This window comes from Dipodomys ordii, unplaced genomic scaffold (assembly GCF_000151885.1).
Source record: "Dipodomys ordii isolate 6190 unplaced genomic scaffold, Dord_2.0 Scaffold77, whole genome shotgun sequence".
NCBI classification, from domain to species: domain Eukaryota; kingdom Metazoa; phylum Chordata; class Mammalia; order Rodentia; family Heteromyidae; genus Dipodomys; species Dipodomys ordii.
In genome coordinates this window covers 5,068,847-5,091,805 of record NW_012267293.1, presented here as the reverse complement: position 1 = coordinate 5,091,805, position 22,959 = coordinate 5,068,847, and the positions used below count along the sequence as shown (strand labels likewise).

General features: G+C 46.1%; 1 protein-coding gene across 1 annotated transcript in view; it reads left to right on the top strand.

Annotated features, from left to right (window-relative positions):
• The window catches only part of Slc22a3 (solute carrier family 22 (organic cation transporter), member 3), an 89,608-nt gene that overhangs the window by 57,780 nt on the left and 8,869 nt on the right, over positions 1 to 22,959 (top strand). The window contains exons 8-9 of the mRNA XM_013024526.1: positions 20,025 to 20,122; positions 20,234 to 20,448. Of these exons, the coding sequence (XP_012879980.1) occupies positions 20,025 to 20,122; positions 20,234 to 20,448 (313 nt within the window). The remainder of the gene's footprint in view (positions 1 to 20,024; positions 20,123 to 20,233; positions 20,449 to 22,959) is intronic.

Sequence of the window (22,959 nt, the reverse complement as noted above, 5' to 3'; positions counted from 1 at the left end):
TCTAAAGATTTAAATATCGTCTTGGCATACTACTTGTTTGAAAAACTGCAGTATTTCAGCTTAGACTTGCACTTGCTTACTAACCTCTCTTCCTCCTCCCCTGCCTCTCTTCTTCCCTCCCTCCCTACTTCAAAGGCCTTTTGCAAACCTCTGATTTCACGTTCTAAGAAGAGTAGGGGAAAGGATGCGAGGTCATTGTTTGCTTTTTGGAAGATGTGATATGTTGTTGAGACTATAACGAAGAATGAATGACCAGGGATCAGCATATTAAAAACACAAAACCACAAAAACATGATGGGGCTATAGCTACCAAAACTGAGTGCCAGTGACAGAAAAGTTCCCTGAGGAGAATCTTAGATGTGAATCTTGGTTTAAACCTTGAACGTGTTAGGCTGCCAACATCCTTTGCTTTGTAGTGTTTAGTTCATTTTGATAGAAGCATTCAGGTAAGAACTTTCTGAAGATACTGGGTTTCGGTGGCTTTAGTCCTCTTGGGTTTGATTAGGTCCATGTGGAGTCTGGCCCTCTTCTCTCTTATAGAAAATGGTAAGCAGGGACTTACCATTACAAAGGTTTCAACAGATGACTGTTCCTTTTGCAAGTTGCTTAAAAATGAACCTTGGCACAAGCACCAGTGGCTCATGCTTGTAATCATAGCTACTCAGGAAGCTGAAATCTGAGGACTAAAGTTCGAAGCCAATCCAAGCAGGAGCATCTGTGAAATGCTTTTCTCAAATAAACTACCCAGAAAAAGCCAGAAGTGGCTCTGTGGTTCAAGAGGTAGAACACTAGCCTTGAGCAAAAGGAGTTCCAGCAGAGTACCTAAGCTCCGAGTTCAAGCCCCAACATTGGCACCCAAAAAACCCGCAGAACTTTGGGTCCAAATCTGATAGCCCACACCTGTAATCCCAGGTGGAGATAGGAGGATTGTGGTCCAATGCCAGTTTAGGCAAAAGCATGAGACCCTTTCTGAAAACAAACTAAAGCAAAAAAAAAAAGGCTAGAAGGCATGGCTCAAGTGATAGAGAGCCTGCCTAGCAAGCACATGGGTCCTGGGTCTAATCCCCAGTACTACCAAAAGTAAGGTCTTAAGGTCTACAGATATGAAGTTTGTGACAAAGATTAAATGGTCTTCGTGGTTTCCAAAGACCATTCAGTCCCTGTCACTCTGTGAGTGATTGCATTTGAGAAGTGAGCTTCTGTTTGGGATGTTTTCAGCTGTCCCAGCTCGCATCCCTGTCGCTGTCTACGGGTCCTCACAGCCGAATCAAAGGTATGCTTGTATATATTCAGTTTTCACCATCAGGTGAGTGTCCTTACTATCTGCTTAACAGTATAGGGATGATAGTATACACATTGTGCCAGAAGTAGAAGATCTAGATCAATGGACTGGCGGCCTGGCTCAAGTGGTAGAGAATCTGCCTAGCAAGCATAAACCCCAGAGTTCTAAGCCCATTGACATCAGAAAATGAATAAAAGATTTAGATCAAGGTTTGTAAAAAACAAAGAAATAATGGCTAAGTGCTGATAGCTAGTAGAATGAATGCTATATCAACTAAGCACTTCCCGTGTTAACCTGGCCTCAGGGCAGCTGCTATTGCATGCATGTCTTATTACATGCAGGGTCTGAAATCCAGCCCATGAGCACTGCAGAGATCTTTGCAGCAGAGAAATTTCAAGACTTTTTTTTTCAAAAACCAAAACATCCTTGAAGAAAAGGTGGTTCCAAGTATGAGACTGGAACTTATGAGGCTACCTGGAAAACCTCACAAGGAAGTATCTAGAAAGTTCCCTGAGGACCTGTAGCCCATTGGGATAGGCTGGAGCTAGACATGGTGGCTCATACTTGTAATCCTAGCTACTCAGGAGGCTGAGATCTGAGGATCATTGTTTGAAGCCAGCCTGGGCAGGAAAGTGCAGGAGACACTTACCTCTTATGAATTGGCAAAAAGCTGGAAGTAGAGCTGTGATTCAGATAGAAGAGTACTAGCTTTCAGTGAGTACTGGCACACATGCACAGAAATAAAACAGTGAAGGAATACTGGCCAACAGAGCATTTTGCTTGAACTGCAGCTCCAAATTCAAATTAGTGTCCTCCTGTAGGTTTTATGCAATGATAAACATGGCCACTAATCAATTACTCAATTACCTATTTTCCATTGACTCAAATATTGTCTATGTCAATATTAGGATCACTTTGAAACCTTACATTTACACAATTATTTCACACTTGAATGTCTGCATCTTGCACCCTGGATAGAATATCAAAGACCCTCAGCCCTGGCTAGACGGGCCAGTGGTATCCTTTTTCACATAGCTTCTCAGAGAAGTCCTGACATCTGTAAATTAACTTAGAAATTACCTCAATCTCCAAGACCATTCCAATTCCCACCTCACTCAGAGAGCACACAGGGAGCAGAGAAAGTTAGATTTGAATGAATCTGGGTGGATTCAAAGCAGCCCTGGGAGACGGAGCAGTTCTGTCCTCTCCTCGCTTCCGAAGCCCCTTGGCTGCCAAACAAGTCCTGAGATCCTATCTTTCGCTCACCTAGGACCCTGGGATGTTTTCAGGAATCCTAAGGTCCTAGTTTAAAATGACCCAAGAATGTGCACTTGGTTATAAGAAAATTTTGAAGTCACAACAAAGTAGAAGTATACCAGCTCCCAACTTTAGCAGGTAGAAGGAAGAAATGGAAATTGGAATGATGAGTCTGGCTCTGTCACTCAACCCATTGCAATGTTCTGCAGGCTGGCTAGCCAAACAATCATCTCAGTCCTGCTTCACTTACATGGTGCTCATTTCACTGTAGACAAAGTGATCCTGGGGTTTCCATTCTTTAAAGTCAGGACTGGCCTTCAGCTCTGTTGTAGAAATGATCAGCAGGTCAAAGCATTGGTGATCAAAACAGACCACTGGTGTTTCATTAAAAAGAGAAGTCAAATGCCAAAACCCAGTACTCAATACCACATGGTTTGAGTTTGTAGGAGGATTTGTGGAAAATGGAGAGAGCTGAAGGAGGGATAGGATTTTAAGCAGTAGATCACTTAGTGTAGAAGAGTTAGTTTAGATAGCAACCAATGGTCCTATGTGTGTGCATGTGTTACTAAACACTGAATTCTATGTGGTAGGTAGTAACTCAATGCAGAAGAAGGGTTAGTATAGATAGCAACCAATGACCCTCGGCCATGTATTTTTACATAATATATACACATACACATCCATATATTTAGAGAGATTTATATATACATGTACATGTATATACATATATGTATGTGTGTATTGAGCCATACATACATATATTTAGAGAGATAAATGTGCATGTATGCATAAGTATGTACACATATATGTATATACAGCCCTCAGCCATATATATATACACACACATAGATATATGTATGATATATATGCATAGACATGTGTGTATATGTGTATGTGTGTGTTTTACTCAAGAAAGAACTCAGAGCCTTGCCCTTGCTAGGTAGGGACTTGAACCATGACCCTAGTCCTTCTGCTTTAGTCATTTGGGGGATCGATCTCACATTTATGCCCAGGCCATGACCTTCCTGTTTATGCTACTTGATGACAGGCAAGTACCACTCACACAGCTATTGGTAGTGACAGGGTTCTCACAAAGTTTTGCTTGTACTGGCCTTGTACTATGAACCTCCCAGTCTCCACTTTACTCAGAGCTGTCACCACAAGCATAAGCCTCTGCCCCAGCCTTCAATACTGTCATTTGTAGAGCATACTTAAAAATAAAAACTGCATTATTGGTACATCAACAGCAGATACTGCACAGACATCCCTATAACAGAGCAGTGTCCCCAATATGAGAGCATCCAGTCACCCCCTGAGCCAGGAAGGCATGTTGAGGACTGCTTGTCTTTGGGTCACACCTTCTTTTTGCTCATGTGGAAAGTTCTGGTGTATTCCAGGAGTTTTCCTTTGCTATGGGTCTGAATTACTCCTGTCACTGGTAGCATGCTGCCCCTTGCCCTACTCACTAAAGATTCCATTTAAACCTCCGGTCTTCCATGATAGATGTGTAATTGTCTAGTGGCCAGGAGGGATGGGACAAGAAGAGGGGATGGGGCATTGAATGAGAGCTCCAGATGAGGCCAGATTCTGAGGTGCCCCCAAGTGAGGAAGGAATTGGGTATTGAGTGTGTTAGAGGAGAGCAGACTTGGGCTATTGGAAGTGATGGAGAACTGCGATTGTTGCTTGGGGATGCATCAGGAAGTGGTGTTACCTGTGAAAGATTGTGTTAGCGCTGCCAACTGCCACACCCTTTCTGTAAGAGCCTTAGGCATCCCGTCCCACCCTTTGCTACGCCTTTTACCGCATTAACCATTCAAGGGCGATGTACTTCCTTACCTGGGAATCAGATATGGCCTCTTGACTTGGTTGAGTTCCACAAGCCCAGGGCAAAGCTTTATGAAGCACTGTGAATCCCTGGCAGCCTTCTTGTTCATCCCTCTGCCAGAGGATCAGCACTCCAAGTCACGGCTGTTCCTCGGCATACGCAGAAGGAACAGGCTATGTGTGGGCCCTGGAAAGGAAATCACTGGTGAACTGGTAAACTGTAGCCGGCAAAAGGCATCTCGGTGTGTGAGAGCATCTCTTTACCCAGACAGAGTCCATTAATGCGGTCAGTTGTGACAGTACTGATTTAGTCATCAGAGGAGGCGTCTGCACATGATTGGCTATCCAGAAGTTTCTGATTGATGTAAGAATAGATTACAAGAAATTGTGACGTGTTCCCCCTCATTTCCATGGAATAAAAGTGCCTCTGGTTCTGTGGATGTTGAGTGTGGTGATGTAGATGATTTTGCTTGGCCTGGCAGGAGGCAGGAGGTGTGTCCCGCCCTCTGACATCGGGCTTCAGCCAGCCAGTGGCAGGGAAGCAGAGGGGAGCTGGCTGGGGCGTGGCCGGGGCTTGCATGTACACATATGGCTGGGGCTCATCTCTGTGCGTCAGCCATTGCCAAGAGGAGGCTGTTCCCACCCTCACCCACTGGCCTCAGGGGACTCTGAGAAAGTTTGGAGTTCCGAATGGAGATGTGGCTAAAGGATATGGTGCCTGCCTAGCTGGCCCTGACTTCAAACCCGAGGACCACAAAAAAAAAAGCAGGTAAAAAAGAAAGAAAATCTGAAGTTCTGTTGTTCCCATAAAGAATTCTCAAACCTAAATCATCCAAACTAACCATCCACAAATGTGAGCCACGCAACTTCTTCCTGTAAGGTTTGCCGAAAGGAAACCGCCACATGATTCAGGCAGAAAAGAGTTCATTGGGGGAGGGCAAACTTCTAGTCTGTACAAGATGGTAACTTACAGAGAGAGAAGGGAAGGAAAGAGCGGCCTGTGAGCAGGATTGTATAGGGAGTGGTGGGAGGCAGGACCATGGGGGATGCGGAAGTGATCTCAGAGCCTGGGGAACCTCTCAATGTCCAGGGAGGTGTATCGGGGTGGTTCAGGAAGTGACCTCAGCAGGAGTCTGGGGTCCTTTGCTGATTCATAGTCAGGTGATCGACAGTCATATGGTTCCTGGTTTCAGGCAAATGAAGAGGAAGGAGGAGGGGCTGTTCTCTCAGGCAGACCTGACCCTTCCTGTGTCACAAGACTAAGACGATGGATGTCATGCAGGCTTGTTTGCTAGTTGCTGACGGATGCCCCCATTATACTGAACTGGATTGAACACTCCACACAGAATCACAGTGGTGGCATTTTTAGTTAATGGTTTTGTTCAAGGATTTTAAAGATCTTTATCCTAAAGCCTCTCCTTCCCCCACTCTACCCTACTCTACCCATCACTGTTGGGGAAATGGAGAACAGCAAAGGACTAGGCCGGACTCAATAGTCTATAGGCCAGGACTGTTTATTGAGGAACAGCGAGGGACTGGATTTGGGGGTCGGTTTATATAGGACTGGATTTGGGGGTCGGTTTATATAGGGCTTAACAAGGAAGCAGAGAATTAAAAAAATGTGCTATGGTTTTCTTGGGATCCAGGTCCCTGTCCTGGGCCAGACCCACAGTGGAAGCTGGGCGTGGGAGCTGTTGTCTCCTGGGGTAGGAATGACCTGCCTGTGGACAAGCAGGTGAGCACACACCTGGTGCTTTGCTTGACCCGGGGAATAAGGCAGGACTCAGTCCTTCCTGTTCCATCCTTAGATGCATAAAAAGATGGGGCCGAGGGGCGAGAGGCAGATCCTTCACCCAATGTATGGGAAATACAGCACAATTCTAGCTACCACAGACCCCTATGCCACAGAACTAAATACGTCTGTATTCATTAGTGAGCTTCTGTGTTAATAAAGCCATAAGATTTGGTTACCATTTCCTTCCTTTTATGATATGCCATACAGCTCATTGCTCATGGTGAACCTCCTGTGTGTTTAACTTGGATTCCAGATGTTCTATCATATGTGATCAGGCACAGACATGTCCTGTTCTCTTGGTAGTAAGTTTAGGTGACATCAAGAGCAATCATTTGAGCTTTCTGGGGGCCCATCATCAATACAAATCATCCCACTCTTGAATTCATTTTCACCGTATCAAAGATGAGAGCCTCATCGGAAGGTGTCAGGCTGAGGCTTAGATGGCCGGAGTTCCCAGGGAGACTTCTAGTTCCCAGGGAGACTTCTGACCCTCAATCGCTGACTCTTCTTGTAATTGGGAACTAGCACACAGATGTGGAGAGTGCTGACAAAGGGACTTTCCTTGAGAAATCTTGGGAATATCTGGGAAGCCCCTTTGTATATCAATATTGATAACCCCCTTTTTTTAAAGGTCTTTTTAATATAAACATAACTTTGTGTTTGTTGTGATACTGAGGATTGAGCCCAGGGCCTTGGATATGCTTGGCAAATGCTCTATCTACCACTGAGCTCCATTCCCGGCCCAGGAAAACTAAATCACCTGAGTCACCTGAGAGTGGTGATGCCCCCAGGGAGCTGTGGCCTTGGAACGCAGTTCCTGAGCTGCTCCTTGTAAATGGCCAGAGTGCCCGGAGAGCCCCAAGCCCCGCCCCCAAGCCTGGTGATTTCTGAGTTACTTCATGAAAGGAAATTCCACCTGACAGCATCCAGGTCAGTGGCCATCATCCGCCACACAGACCCCGAGGACAGTGTCCCCGAGGACAGGTGCCATGGAGCCGCACATGGCTCCGAATGAAATAGAAATCGCAGTGGCATGTGTCTTCAGGAGCCAGGGCCAGGCTTCAGGAGACTTTGCATGGAGAGCAACCTTCTCTCCCCACGCTCACTTTCCTCTTCCTTCCCAACATAACAGAGTCCTGCTCTCATCTGGATCTTATCTATTTCCTTTCATGGGAAGTAAAGCTTGGGAAATGCTCCTGGGAGCATGCATGCTCCCTGAGGGCTCTCCACACTGTGGTTCTCCGGTCTGCAGTTCTCAGAACACTTGGTGGGTAGCTGCACCCACCACTTCTGATATCTCCTGACACAAGGCTGAAGGGAAACTGTGGGACAGACCCCAGGGCGACTCACGACCCCTGGGGAGGGGGGGCTTGGGGAGCAGAAGTTCCTGCAGAGGTAGCCACCTGTCTCCAATTGCCCACAACTGGACTATTCCCGAAAGTTAGCAGGTATTTTATTTGTGTGTTTTTGCTTTGTTTTTTTTGTGAGTTGTGGGGCTTGAACTCTGGCCTGGGTGGTGTCCCTGAGCAATTCAGCTCAAGGCTAGTGCTCTTCCACTTTGAGTCACAGTTTTCTGGTGGTTACTTGGAGATAAGAGTCTCACAGTCTTACCTGCCCGGGCTGGCTTTGAACTGTGATCCTCAGATCTCAGCCTCCTGAGTAGCTAGGATGACAGGTATGAGCCACCTGCGCCCGGCAGCCTAGCAGCTTTCTAGCCAGTGCTGAGACCATCTCAGGCTGCATGGTGGCCCATGCAAGCCCCACCCTCACTTTTCCATTGACAGACACTAGAGCACAGGGACTGGCCGCCGCTCACCGAGTCCCATGTACCTGCTGGTCTCTTCAGGCCTTTGGCAGCTCCTGGTTCTGGTCTCTGCATCAACCTGCCCTTGAATCCTAAACTTTTTGGGGGGACCCTGAGCCCCTGTGTAATTCCTGCCTGCTCCTTCCTCAGAAAGGAGGAGCTATTCATTTCTGTGCTGGCACACCTGCTAGGTGATGATACTTTTATTTTTTCTAGAGACCAATGCTGTTGAGTTTATTCTGTCCAGGAGGTCCTGCATATACACTGTGATGCCAGCCATGGAAGCCAAAGCCGAAGCCCCCACCGGCTCCCAGCCAGTTCCATTGCTTGGTGACTTGCAGTCAAAACCTTTTTCTTCCTTGTCTACTTTTTCCCCCGTGCTGTTAAGAGTTGAACACACTCCCTAGACAGGTGCTTAGGGACCAGGGACAAGTTCTATACTATGTGGTGACAGCAGGGTTTCTAGTTGTCTATTAGCTATATAATCTGGGAGTCAGGGAAAGTCCTTCCCCTTTCCCACCTCCATGGCTAACCTTGCCCATAACCTTCTAGATGGGTTCCTCCCAACTCCAACACTCTTTGGAGTGCTGAGAAACTTCCTGCTCCCTGCTTCCAAGCCCCAGCCCTTGTAGTACAACCAACACACAGCTAAAATATAAAACTAAATAAGGAAGCCACACACACAGGCTTCTTTTATTCTGTTGATGTTGCTTGCGTCCTTTTGTGGGACTAATAAAAGTACCTAGTCCAGTGGTATTAAGGTTGATCTCCATCTGTAAGACCAGAGGAAGGACTGAGCGCTTCCTTCTGCTGCTTAGGGAAGAACCCTGCAGGCCCTTCTTTGAATCTTTTGGCTTCCAACCGTGAGATAAAATGAGGACTGTTTTGGTTGGCTTTGAAAGTGGTTTGTTTTTGTGCCATTTGGCCTGTTTTTGGTTTTCTTCAAAACAAACAAACAAAACCTAACCACGAAGTCTGCTCTTCAAATGACTGAGTCTCCCTTCTGGGAATGGATGAGAAATGTGCCTCCCAGTGGGTGTGTGTCTTAGTGGAGGCCCCATGTGTCTCAGCCCTGAGGGCCCGCGTTCCGCCAGCTGTCCAGCGTGGCTCCTGAGCCAGAGCAGCTGTTGCCATGACAGCACTGCTTGTTGACCTTTGACCTATTGGGACAACTGCCTTTCTTCATGAAGTCCTCATCCTCAGAGATTCATCCAGAAGCACAGGTGCAGGTGAACCCCATTCAGATTCCATGGAGCTGGATGGGCCGTTGGTGTACCCGGGTGTGTTCTTTCCATGTTGGAGGATGGGGGAATCTGGCCTCGTGTGGGGGAGAAACATACTGAGTCCTCATTTCTCCAGTGCCACAGGGAAGATGGGAAGCAGAGGACCCGGTACTGCATTGTCATGGAGTAAATCTCTTTCAAAAAGGATTTTTCTTTTCTTTTTTTGCAGTCATGGGTGCTGAACTCTGGGCCTGGGTGCTGTCCCTCAGCTCTTCAGCTCAAGGCTAGTGCTATACCCCTTGAGCCACAGGACCACTTCCAGTTTTTGGGTGGTTCATTGGAGATAAGAGTTTCATGGATGTTCCTGCCTGGGCTGGCTTTGAACTGGGATCCTCAGACCTCAGCCTCCTGAGTAGCTAGGATGACAGGTGTGAACCACCAGTGCCTGGCTCAAAAAAGGAATTTAAATCAAGGTTTCTGATGATAGATGGCTGGGGAAAGACCTGACGGGTTCAGGGATGGTCCCACCGTGTGGGCGCTCACAGTGGTGCAGCCTGCTCCTGCGAAGCAGGCTGAGGCTGTGCAGTCTGGACATGGCTCGATTTCTCCTTGTGGAACAAGTAATAGGGACCATACTGTTTCCTCTCTTCTTTGAAAGGACATGCAGCTTAGGAAGGATATTAGACTTAGCGCATCTTCCAAACGGGAGCTCTGTGAAGGGAATGTCCCTCTTATACACAAGGGGTCCAAATAAACAAGGCCTTTCAAGAGCAGAGTGCTGTAAGTCCTTTGCAGGAAAAGGACTGAGGAAATGTCAGGGGAAATGACCAGCACTTAGGACCATTCGTTTTCTTGCTAGAGGAATCTTTCATGTGATAGTAAAACTTGGTTATCTTCCTTGATAGGGAAGCATGGGGAGTGGCCATGGGTGCCTTGGATGAGCAGATTTCAGGCTTCGTTCTTGTTCAGTCTTGTTCCTTCTTGTTCCTGTCTCCTGCCAGCTACAACCTCAGTCCCAGAGTCTGAGGAAGAATCACTGGGCCAGCCTGTCCCTAGTGGGCCACAGATCTACAAGGACTGTGTACTGACAGCAAAGGTCTAGAAGTTATTGGCAACTAAGCTTTGTTTGTAAAATGAGTGATACACATGTATTTCCTCAGCTGATGACAGTTATTATTGTGATTAATCACTAATGAACCAAAGGCTGTTATTAAATCACATTTGGCAAACATGATCACAATGCCCAGAAATTGAGAAGCATAATTCTTATCAACAGTTAAATGTTTTGACATTAAACAGAAGTCTTCTTGCTCATAAAGGGCTAGATCTAAGCAAAAAGTTCAAAAGAGTCCATCTCAGCCAAAACTGAGTGAAATGGTACATGCAAGACCCTAAAATAGGGAACATCAAGGTTTCAGGGAAGCCTTGGGCAAAAAAAGTTTTTGATAGCTGGGCACCGGTGGCTCACACCTGTAAGCCTAGCCACTCAGGAGGCTGAGATCTGAGGATTGCAGTTCAAAGCCAGCCTGGGCAGGAAAGTCTGTGAGACTCTTCTCTCCAATTAACCACCAGGAAATCGGAAGTGGCACTGTGGCTCAAGTGGTAGAGCGCTCACCCTGAGCTGAAGACCTGAGGGACAGTGCCCAGGCCCAGAGTTCAAGCCCCATGACCAACAACAACAACAAAAAGTTTTTGAAGCACCATTGCAACACAAAAAGCTGATCATGATGGCACATGGCATCATCCTAGCTTCAAGAGGAAGTAGAAAAAGGAAGATGGAGGTCCAGGACACCTGAGGCAAAAAGTGAAACCTTATCTCAAAAATAACCAGAGCAAAGAGGACTAGAGGCATGCTTCAAGCTGGAGAACACACAGAGCCCTGAGTTCCATCCCCAATACCATCAAACAAAGCTAAAAGGGCTGGAATCACTCACCTACAAGCACAAACTGTTCTTCCTTTGTTGAACTTTTGCTGTGAGTGCCTCAAGGTTGAGTTAGGAAAAGCTGAGGGACTGCCCACAGTCATGGCAAATTCAGAGTCCCTGACACTCTCTAAGAGCCCTTGACATTTTGATTTTCATCGAATAAACTCGTCTAATCCTTTTCTGGCTTTAGAGGCAACTTCTTCGTGTTAAGCAGGAAGAGTTGAGTGAAGTGCTTCACAGTCGCCTCGCCATCTCTCACAAGATGAGTTCTGTTCCCTTTTCTTGCTTTCCCTTAGCTGTTGGAGGTGGGGTGGGGGGAGTGGGAGAACTTGTTGAATGAGAATTCTGCCCAGTGGTTTTTTTTATAGCACAGAGAAAAGTAGAGATGAAGCACTTACTCTCTGTTTTGATTGGTACGTGTGATTCTCCAGGCTAACTTTGTCTCTCTGACACCTGGCCTAGACAGAATTTACTAACAGTTCAAGTATTCATTCTGCAGTTCACAACCATTTGCACCCTCTATTTATATGGGCTGCTCTAAATTTAGCAGGGAACAGACTTTTTTATGTGAGTTGAGTGAAATATAAGCACTATTTTCTGCAGGATTGCTTACAGTCTTTCCACAGTTCTGTAAATACTGGGGTATACTTAGTTACCTAAAAATTACCAAACTCACAAGTTCAACAGATGATCATGGTAGTGAAAATATGGTTCACATTAACAACTGGGATCACTAGCTATGATTATTTTGGAAAAATACATCTCTGGAAAATTCATCTAATATAACTGTCATTAGGGTATTCCAGAAACAAAGTGTATAGAGCCACACCGGTGGTCATAATTTACCTTCACCTGTTAATAAGTGAGTTTGGTACAGTGTCACTGAGTTCTGTATTCAATGTGTCTCTCTTTTTTAAATAACCTAGGTGTGCTATTCACCTTTAAAAGTGTGTTCATAGCTGTGCACTAGTGGCTCATATCTATAATCCTACCCACTTAGGAAGCTGAGATTTGAGGATCACATTTGAAAGCTAGCCTGTAAAGAGAAGTTTGTGAGACTCTTATCTCCAATAATCAGCAAAAAAAAAAAAAATCCAGAAGTGGTGCTGTATCCAAGTGGTAGAGTGCCAGCATTGAGTAAAAATGTCAAGCAAGCCAGTGAAGGCCTGAATTCAAGTCCTTGTATCAGTGTGCACATGTGTGCATGGTGTGTGTGCACGCACACACACACACACACACACATATGCACACGCTGTTCTACATTCTACATGCTTGTCTTTTCTCCAGTTCTCTATGGCTGCTTTTCTTTCTTTCTTTTTCCCTTCTTTTTGATCTTTCAGTCTACTCTTACTAATAATTCTTGCTTTATCTGACTATCTGTTGTTTAATCTTATAGATAACTTCAACAGAACTAAACATTAGCTTTTCCCTCTCAGTTGAAATTGGAGGACAGATGGAATACGGGTAGGTTTTAATTTTGATGGTTTTGTATATAAATATGAAGGCGTTCCAATTGAAATCTAAGCCAACATGGAAATGATCTGTATATATGTTAAGATACAAGACCATCAAGCTACAGCTTAAAGTTAATCATGTGGCCTGTAGACCAGTAACCTGACAATGCCTTTCCCTATGGACACACTCAGATTCTAATCCACCGGCTGTGGTTTGGACACCAGAGCATTCAGCCTTAATTGCAAAGGACACCCAGAGAAAAATAAGTTATCATATGCCAAAAGCATTCTGGGAAGTCAGGTGCTGGTGGCTCATGTCTATAATCCTAGCTACCTAGGAGGCTGAGATCTTAGAATCTCAGTTTGAAGCCAACCAGTCTGTGAGAAGCTCTATCTCCAACAAACTGCCAAAAAAGCTGGGAAGTAAAGCTGTGGTAGATGCTAGCCTTGAGCAAAAGAAGCTCAGGGGCAAGGCCTGGGCTCTGAGCTCATGTCTCAGGATTGGCACACACAAAACATTCCATGAATCTAAGACAAGAAAAAGACAGCTGACAACTCCCAGAACTCACCAAAGGCTCCCACATTTACCAAGGTGCATGCAAAGTGGCCCCTACATGCTCTAACTGTACTTGTACATCTACAGAAATATCTCCACATTCCTTCTGGGAACTCAGAGCTCCCGAGCCACAGAAAGAAGGAAAAACTGGATACTTGGCAAACCAATAAGAAACTTCATCACTGTATCGAGTTCCCAGGCTGAGAGTAAACTAGTTTCCAACCTAAGATCTGCCTGCAGGTGCCCATCCACGCCGGCAGGCTGCAGATGCAACTCATGGGTGTGGATGTTTGATGTCTGAATGGCGACCAGCCCACCACACCCAGACCTCAGGCCTACACGCTGGTTTCTGCTGGTCACCTTGACACACGTGGTCTGAGAAGAGAAACAGACTTCAGTTAGGGAGCAAGCCCAATACTTACCCTCAAAAGTACATTTTCTGATTCCTGGCTTTGTTCGCTATTTGTGCGTCACTGAAACTGGCCAGAAGTGCTTTCCTGTTCCTGAAGCTTGTTATACGATTGCCTCCCCCAATACACAAATTGTTCTTTTTAATAAAGTGAGGACAGTTATCTGGAAGCCAGTGGCTCACACCTTTAATCTAAGCCATTTAGTAGACTGAGATCTGAGGATCATGGTTCAAAGCCAGCCCAGGCAGAATAAGTACATTAGTCACTTATCTCTGATCTTCAGTTAACCACCAAAAAGTCAGAAGTAAAGGTGTGGCTCAAGTGGTAGAGTACCAACCTTAAGTGAAAATGCCAAGCAAAATGCAAGCCTCTGAGTTCAAGTCACAGTACCTGCATACACACACACACACACACACACACACACACACACACACAATCACACAATCACACAGTCACTATGCTTTTCTTTTGTAAACATCTGACCTGCCTACCCTGCAAGAGAAAATAATGGAATGAGTTCATTTGATACATATAAAAAGAGATGGTGGTAATTTAGAATCACTCATCCTTTCTGTAAATCTCCTGGGGCTGAATGCTTGACTGATTTTCATGGACAGGCAGGGGTGTGGCTCTTAGCTGTGGTCTGCAGGGGGTGGCAGGCCTGGTCAGGATCCTTCTACTCCTACTTTGTGCGTGGTAGCTTAGTTCTGTGATAAACTGCCTTGTGTCTATTAATTGAGGATGTGGTAGAAATACCCAAGTCCTCATTTCTGTTTCGGAATTTTAATGATATAATTGAACAACAAAGACATTATTTTTTAATCACAGGAGTTGCAGGGTTTTTTTTTACATTTTTTGATTGAACAGTCTTGGTTTATCTCAAAACAGAAACTTAGTACTCCCTACCTCCCTTCCTTCCTTCCTTCTTTCCTTCCTTCTTTCCTTCCTTCCTTCCTTTCTTCTTTCCTTCTTGCCTTCCTTCCTTCCTTCCTTCCTTCCTTCCTTCCTTCCTTCCTGCCTTCCTCCCTTCCTGCCTTTCTGCCTTCCAGATTGATTAATCATGAGACCCTTTGTTTTGTGAATGAGTGACACTTTAAGAAACCCATGGCTTGGGCTGGGAAGGTGGCTCAGGGGTAGAGTGCTTGCCTTGCATGCCTGAGGCCCTGGGTTCGATTCCTCAGCACCACATAAGCAAAAAGAAAAAAGCCGGAAGTGGCGCTGTGGCTCAAGTGGTAGAGCGCTAGCCTTGAGCTGAAGAGCTGAGGGACAGCACCCAGGCCCAGAGTTCAGGCCCCACGACCGGACCCAAAAAAAAAAAAGAAACCCATGGCTTAAAGCAGTCAAGGTTAGTGCTTGTCCATGCCACGCAGCTTCACCTGGCTCTGTCCTTCCTTCTGTCCAGGCTGTCCTCAGAGACACTGCCTGGACCGGTGTAGGAAGGACAGGCTTCAGAGGGTCGTCCTGCAGCGGGATATCATCACAACACATCAGAAGATTTGGGAGAAGGACCAAAAGAGCAATTTTATTGAGCCATATACTAGTGTGAGGAGGAGGAAGAGACTCAGAAATAGTTGGCAAATAATGCTTAATAATGATTACCCAGATCTCCTTTCAAAATTGAAAAAAAAAAAACCTACGGAATACAAGATTCAATGTGACTTACATGCTTCTAAGTTTGTTTTATTACTGCAAAGGAGAAGCTCTGTCCTTGTAACTGCTTAAAAAAAGAAGAAAGAAAGATTTGTTGAGTGCAAACACAAAGGTGTTTCCATAGAAACATGTGTGGAGATCTTTTTCCCAGGCAAAGAACCCTCAGCTTCCTGGCTATATATGAAGGGCAGACAGACAGAAGAAGGGCGACGTCCAGGGGACAGACTGCCGAGAATCGGGGGCTGCACACACGAGCCACTTTTCCTGACTTGTATTATCTAATTGAGTCTTCAAAATGCCTCAGGGAGTCTAAATATCTTCATGCTGCTGAGGAGAAAACCAAGACTCATGTAGTTTTAATAACATAATGATGAAAAAAAAAGTTCTGAGTCAAATAGCATACCCCTGGCCTGCCCCTCGCTAGTGGTCATTTTTATGACCTGAACCTAGCCCTCCGTGTGGGATCTCTGAACACCATCTTTCGAACAGGTGCTATTTGTAATGTCTTTCTCTTGGCAATGGAAATTGCAGCATCCACTTGTAGAAATGTTTCAGCAAGGCACAGGGAAGAAACTAAAAGGAACTGAATTCATCAGAGTGAGTTGAATAAAATACTCTTTTTAGCTTAGAGTACATTATTGTTGACAGAAAACAAAGTCTTGGCAGAATTAAAAGACAATCCATTTGCAAACAGCAATTCAGCTGAGCAATAAATAAGAAAAGGGACAGCCTCAGCAGGGCCTCCAGCAAGACCTTTCTCCGTGAGTGGCATTTCTAGGCAACAGGCCTCCAAACAGACAAATATTGCCCAGAGCCATTCCGTCCTCCCGCCCGCCGCTGGCTGTGAATCGGGGCTGGTTGAGCTCTGTGTGGTGGGCAGGGAAGGCACTGCCAGTTCAGAAGACAGCACATTGCATGGCTCTCGTTCTGTGAAAATCCACATAAAGCCATCATGACAGGAAGCAGGATTGCTCCAAGTCTGGAGTGGGTAGAGAAGACCAGCTACAGGGAACTCTGGGGTCTCATGAGGGGGGGGGAGTCAGTGGATTCCGTACCATGATGGTGAATGTATATAACTCTATACATTTGGCAAAACTCACTGAGGCCGAACTTTGAGCCGTTTAATTTTATTGATGTAGATTATCCTTTCATTGGGCTTTTTTTTTTTCATAAATAGACAATAGCCTAGAATAGCATTCTGGCTCTTTTGTATCTGGCTCAGTCTAGGCAAAATTTGATAAGCCTTTGGAAATTGAGAAGAAACGCAAGCTTCAGAGGGAAACGTAAAAGAACAGTTGCCCAGCCCACATTGCTTGTGCGCTGGCGCCCCTTGATGGGTGAATTCCATCCAAGATACAGCTCCGTGTCTCCGAGGACTTCCGACACCCAGAAAGTGGGTCATCTTCCAGAAACACTGTGGAGAAGATGTTAGTGAATCCAAGACCCGCTGGATTTGTTCTGAAACGTAACCAAACCCTCACTTGGAAGTACTCTTAATCCTCTCATTCACCAGACAGGGAAGGTCCGTTTTAGAGTCTCGGTTACTTCATCAGCACCGAGCATTCTTTGGGAAGATGGATTTGACATTAAGCATTAAATTTGTGCTCTGGAAATGCAGAGGTCGTGTTGCTCCTTGGGTCCAAATTTCCAATGTTTGAGAGGAAAACTCATTATAAGTATTCTTGCAGAGTGAATTGGAATATGGGAGCAATTAGTTTAACAATAAAATTATCTAACTTAAAATAGTTATTGAAGCAAAAGCATTGTTCCCGACTAGATTCTTTAGAGAATTCTGCTTTTGGCACAGGAGGAAGAGAAAACCAACTTAAATGGCTTTGGACAATGGGGACATTCACTGGCACTGTGTCTGGAATTCTGGTCACAGCAGGGTCCAGGGTTGGCTGAACAGGCCTCACCAAGCCTGCGCGGCCCCTTCTCTCCTCTGCTGGCAGGGCAGCCTGGCTTCTAACACTGCTTCCCTCACGGCTACCATGTGGCTGCTGATACCTACTTAGTACCATTTCCTCATTCATTCCCTGAAGTGAGTGAGAGGAGTTGCTGTCAGAAACCTCTGAATTAAAAGTAGTGAAGGGTTTTCCCAGAAATCCTTTCTTCCTTGGCCTGAATTGGACCACAGGCCTCTCTCTCTCATTGGCTCAGATTAGGACTATGTCACTAGAGCAGATGAATGGAACCACCCACAAGGGTGTTCTCATGCTGAGTTATCTATGAAACCGTGATGCGGGATTTTCCTTCCACTCAAGGATGTGGACGTGGGCCTGAACCAAGGTGACTTTGCTCAGAATCTTATCTGGCAGGAAGAAGTCGTGGCTATAGGCAGAGAAGAAGAAGAAGATGAAGAGTAGCTGTCCGCTCCCCTGATGAACTTTGAGTATTGCCAGGTGGATGGAGCAGTAGCGAGGGAGCCAGTGATCCAGGAGCAATGCTGAGCCAGAAGAAAAGATTCCAAGCCAATATGATCCAGCACACCCAAGTGTGGGTTGTGGGAAAGCCCAAACAAAAGACAAGAAGGCCTGGTGTTCGTGCCCGTGCGCAGGTGCGCACACACACACACACACACACACACAGAGGCAGGGTTTTCTCATGGAGGAAACCTGTCTTAATGCTCTCTAGTCTTTAATCCTGAAATCCAAGACCCTTCAAATAAATTCTTTGACTAAAATATAATTTATCTGAGTTATTTTAGTCAAATTTAACTCTTTCATGAAACAGTCTTTGAACTTAATGATTCCATTTTTATCGAGTACATAATGTTCTTCTCTGAAAAATATGCAGAAGTGACCATTAATTGCCAAGTGTTATGGACTCCATATTCATATTCTACATATTCAAGATTGCTGTGTGAGGGTTAATCTGATTTCCTGGGTCCAAATCTTGACTCAGCTACCTTTCCTGATGTTTTAATCTCTAATATCCTAAGCCTTAAGTTTTTAAAATGTATTAATTCAAATTCAACCACCAACATTTTGGAGCTTTGATGAGAATTCGTTTAGAATCTGACAATTATTATACCCCTCCCTACATATTAGTCATTTTCATATGGGTAATATAGAAAAACTCACTGCAGAAAATATTTCGTTTTTTGTGCCAGTCCTGGGGCTTGAACTAAGGTCCTGGTTGCTATCTCTGAGCTTGCTTGCTTTCTTCCTTTCTTTCTTTTTTCTTTTTCTTCCTTCCTTCCTTCCTTTCTTTCTTTCTTTTTTTTTTTTTTTTTTTTTTGCTCAAAGCTAGTGCTCTACCACTTGACCCACAGCTCCAATTCTGGCTTTCTAGAGTCTCACAGACTTTCCTGCCCAGGATGGCTTTAAACCACAATCCTCAGATTTCAGCCTCCTGAGTAGCAAGGATTACAGGTATAAGCTACCTGTACCCTGCTGTGGAAAATATGTTGATAATTTTGATAATTTGTTGGAATTTGCAAGTTCTCACCTTCTATATTGGTACTTTTGCTTTATTTTGGAAACAGTGGGTCAACATAAAAGTAGTTCCTCATTGGCGTATTGTATTTTAGATGGTTAGCTTTTTATTACATAGGGCACAAATCTGCTTTCTAGTCTGAAAAGACTGGAAGAGTTTTTCTTTGCTCCTTGTCCCCGAGAGGTGAATTGCCCAGTCTGCCACGGTTGCTTTGGTCTATGAGGTTCTTCAAGACCTGCATTCCCTTCACCCAGTATCTCCCCCATCACCTGTGATGGGTCCTGGGTAGCTCACCAGCAGCTTCCCTCAGGAACGAGAAGACAATAAATGAAGGGCAAGCCGTTTCCCAAGGATGGAGTCATTCACTGTATGCATGACAGCTACGGTTCCACTCACAGGACCACTGCAGCTGAAGGCCTAGAACAAAAGACTAGCTAGTCAGTCATTCAACTAAAATCCCATAGATTGCATCATCAGAAGACAGAGGGAAGAAGTGGATGGTGGAATCCACGAGCAGTCTTCCAGGAACTGTCAAGGAAAGTGCTACTGTTCTGTTGAATCTAAGGAATTATTAATTCTAAGATCATCACTTTATGCCTTACCAAGTAAGAAAAACGATAGTATATATGTTGACAATTGGCTTTCTTATCAGGGGAAAAAAAAAGGAAGCTTCAAAATGTGCTAGGGGAGGGGGAAGTTGAGGGGAACTACGGCTTGATAGAGAATAAATAATGCTGCATTGGGAGGATCTGGGAAGGCAGTGACCCAGAGACAGTCATTTCATGGCTTCTCTTGTGGGAGTGGCTGTCCGTGGCACAAACATAAAGGTGTAGACATCAAGCTTGTGTGATCTCTGAATTACTGTTGAGAGTGCATGTCCAGGTGATCGCAATAAGGATCTGCTCTGGGTCAGATTCTTGCATCTGCAGGTTAGAGTTCAAGCCCCATGACAAAAAAAAAAAGATATAATGGTGGAAGCCCCCACCCCAGGCAAGCCAGAAAAATAATTTTGTGAGTGAACAAAATGGTACTCACTAGACACAATATTGAAAATAAACTATACAACTCACAGGTAGGTACTGGAGGGAAAAACTGGAAGAGGGCAAAGGAAGCAGTGGCATGTCCAACAAGAAACGTACTCATTGTCTGACATATGTAACTGTAACCCCTCTGTAATAACAATACAAAACTTAATAAAACGAAAAAGCCACGTGAGAAAAAAATAAAACTCTGGATTGTACTTCACGAGAGACCCAAGTATTTGACTATAACCTTCTGTCATCCTAAAGCTCTAAAAAAAAAAAATCACTTTTTTTCTGTAGCCTTGAATCCAGTTACTAACAAGTTCTCCCTCGCAGGTGTCTCTAGCCATACCTTGCTACTGAACTCTGCTTTTCCCATCTAGATCACGGTCACAGATGAGGAGATCAGCAACCCGTCCTTTCTAGATCTGGTGAGAACCCCCCAGATGCGGAAGTGCACGCTCATACTCATGTTTGCCTGGTAAGCGTGGCCTGCGAGGATGGGTTTCAAGGCTCGAGTCAAACCCCTTCCGGCCAGGCGCTGTTCCGTCTCTCACGTGCACTTCTCTGGTCTCTGCCGCTGGTGCTGCAGGTTCACCAGCGCCGTGGTCTATCAAGGCCTCGTCATGCGCCTGGGGATCGTGGGTGGCAACCTCTACGTGGACTTCTTCATCTCGGGAGTGGTGGAGCTGCCCGCCGCGCTCCTGATCCTGTTGACCATCGAGCGCTTGGGCCGCCGCCTCCCGTTTGCAGCCAGCAACATGGTGGCCGGGGTGGCGTGTCTGGTCACCGCATTCTTGCCGGAAGGTAATCTCCCCCCACACGTGTTTGGCTGCTGTTGGAGAACTTGGCAAAACCTGCGTCCGAAGGAGCAGGCACGGGACGGGGTGTCTTGGCCCTAGGAGCCGTGCCGTGGGACGGCGGCGCGATGCAGGGCCGGCTGTGCTCACGTTGCCTTCCGTCAGTGTAGGACAGGCGTCTGACCTGTAAGTTGCTCTCCTTCCTCATGTTGTAGACTCATGGGTGGGTGCTATGGACACTCTGCCGACTGTAGCTCACCAGGATGTGGTTGCTTTTAGACACCATTCTCAGACGTCTTTTGGTGATGTGGTTGATTGTTTCCTGGGTGTCCATCTTATGGCTGGCACTGGGCTGGACACCGAGGGGACATACAGAAGAGAGATGTGGTTCTCGGCTTCGTACGGTGCAGGACACGTAAAGAGACATGGACTCTCTAATACTGTCACCATTCATTGTGATCACTAAACTAATAGAACCATTTATGAGATTTAGACACACAGAGAAAAGGCGAAAGCAAGAGAGAGAGCAAGGGAGGGAGGGAGGAAAGACTGATTAATCCACAGGAGGAGAGAGTCTGGAAGGGCCTTGCTGGAAGCCAGAAGCAGGCAGGTGTGGCAAACCAAGTGGACCAGACAGAAACCAGAGAAGCAGGTGTTCCACACTTCCTGTAACCAGAGTCCCAGACTGAAGGCCTGACCCGGGGATGCCAGCATGTCAGGTCTGCTCATCCTCCTCAAAGAAACCAAATGAAAGCATTGGTGAAAGGGAGCAAAGGATTTTCATAAAGCCGCCATGTGAGGAAGATAGAAATGAAGCATTTTAGCCCCTCCTCAGGTCACCCCGACATGAGCTTTAGTTTTAAACACAGGGAGAATTGGGGCAGGGATGAGGGCTGTGTGTGACTAAGCAGTCTCTTTCCAAGTGTGGTCTGGATACACATGATATCAGTCCTGGTCCTGCAAGAAGGACCTGGGAAGTCTGACTGTTGGCTCTCCTGCTTCCTGACCGAAGCTCTACCTTCCAGGATTCCAAGCTGACTGCAGGCTTAGGACAGTGATGGAGAATCTCAGCTCTGTCTCAGGAGACTTTGTCTCCACTGACAGTGAGAGGCCTCCATTCTGTGACTTCAGGTTGGCAGCCGGGGTGGGACAGGTCGGCCTTACCCGTCTGTAGGCAGACATTCCTTCAGTGATCATCCGCTGAAGTTTCGAGACAGAGGAGACAGAAGCAGAGTGAAGGCAGGGTGCCAGGAGTTGATCCGGTTTCCTTTCAGACCCAAGTGCAGTTGGTGCTCTTCAGTAAACACAGCTGCCACGCCTGTCACCTCCCCCAAATCACGAAAATATGTGTGGGTTTTGTCCTTGTTGCTGTGGGAATCTAGGCCAAAAGGTCTGGGGGATGTCGGTTCCCAGCATGCCTGTTGCTGCTGGCCTCATCAGGGGCTTGATTTGTCCTGTGAACCTCAGGAGGAGAATCACCACAATTTGGGAACTGGTGGTGGAGAAGTAGGGAGTGAAGACACGGGATGAAGGTGGACAGGTGGGCAGCCGGGATGGGAGGGAGTTGTTGCAAAGATCAATTTTCCAGAGCTTGAGGGCTGGTGGCGGAGATCACAATACAAAGGGAAGGTAGGAGGGATGAGCCCAGGTTTGTAGTGGACATGGTCCAGGTGACCTCTTTCATTGACCATGGAGGAGGCTGGAAGGAGGAGGCCATTAGGAGAAAAAAACAACCCAGGAATGTGCTGGTTAGAGCAAGTGTCACCTCCACAGCTGAGTGTGGTGCACATGTGCAGAGCCAGTTCTTGGGCTACCTTCTGTGTCTGTGTGGGAAGCTGTTTTTCTCCAAGACTGATGGAAAGGCGCAGAGGTCAGAACAGCCATTAACTGGACACTCGATGAACTTGAGTGCAGGTTAATGAATTCCCAAGACATCAGGTACACCTTCCTGGAATAAAATGACAGAAATGCCAATTTTCAGAACAGGGCGAGACAAAGACATGCACATGCCCTGTCGCACTGGACCAGCCGGCGAGATGCGGGAGCTTGGGTTTGCCTTGTTTTCCTGAGTGCCTCCTGTTCCTGCCATAATAACCCACCACAGACTTGGTGTCTAGAAAAGGTTGACCCGCCACAGCTCTCCGGGCTGGGGGTCTGAAATGCGGTGTGTCAGGGTGAGCTCCTCCCAGAGGCTCTGAGGGAGGGAGCCCCGGCGGCTGTCTGCTGAGGGCAGCTGCCGCTCTTCCCATTCAGGGCATCTCCCCTATCTCTGGCTAGACCTTCCCCCGCCCTCATCTCCAAATATGGATGCCCGGAGCCATGACTCTTAGGGGTACTATCCAACCCTCTACATAGAATTAACATAGTCGAAGGAGTCACGTGCTAGCTAGTCATGCATGTGTGTCTAGTTGGTATTTATTACCAGCTACTAACCTAGGAAGCGGGATATGTAACAAAATAAGGCATCCAATTCCTGCTTTCAGAAGTGTGGAATGTAAATGAAAGGATATTGGAAGTT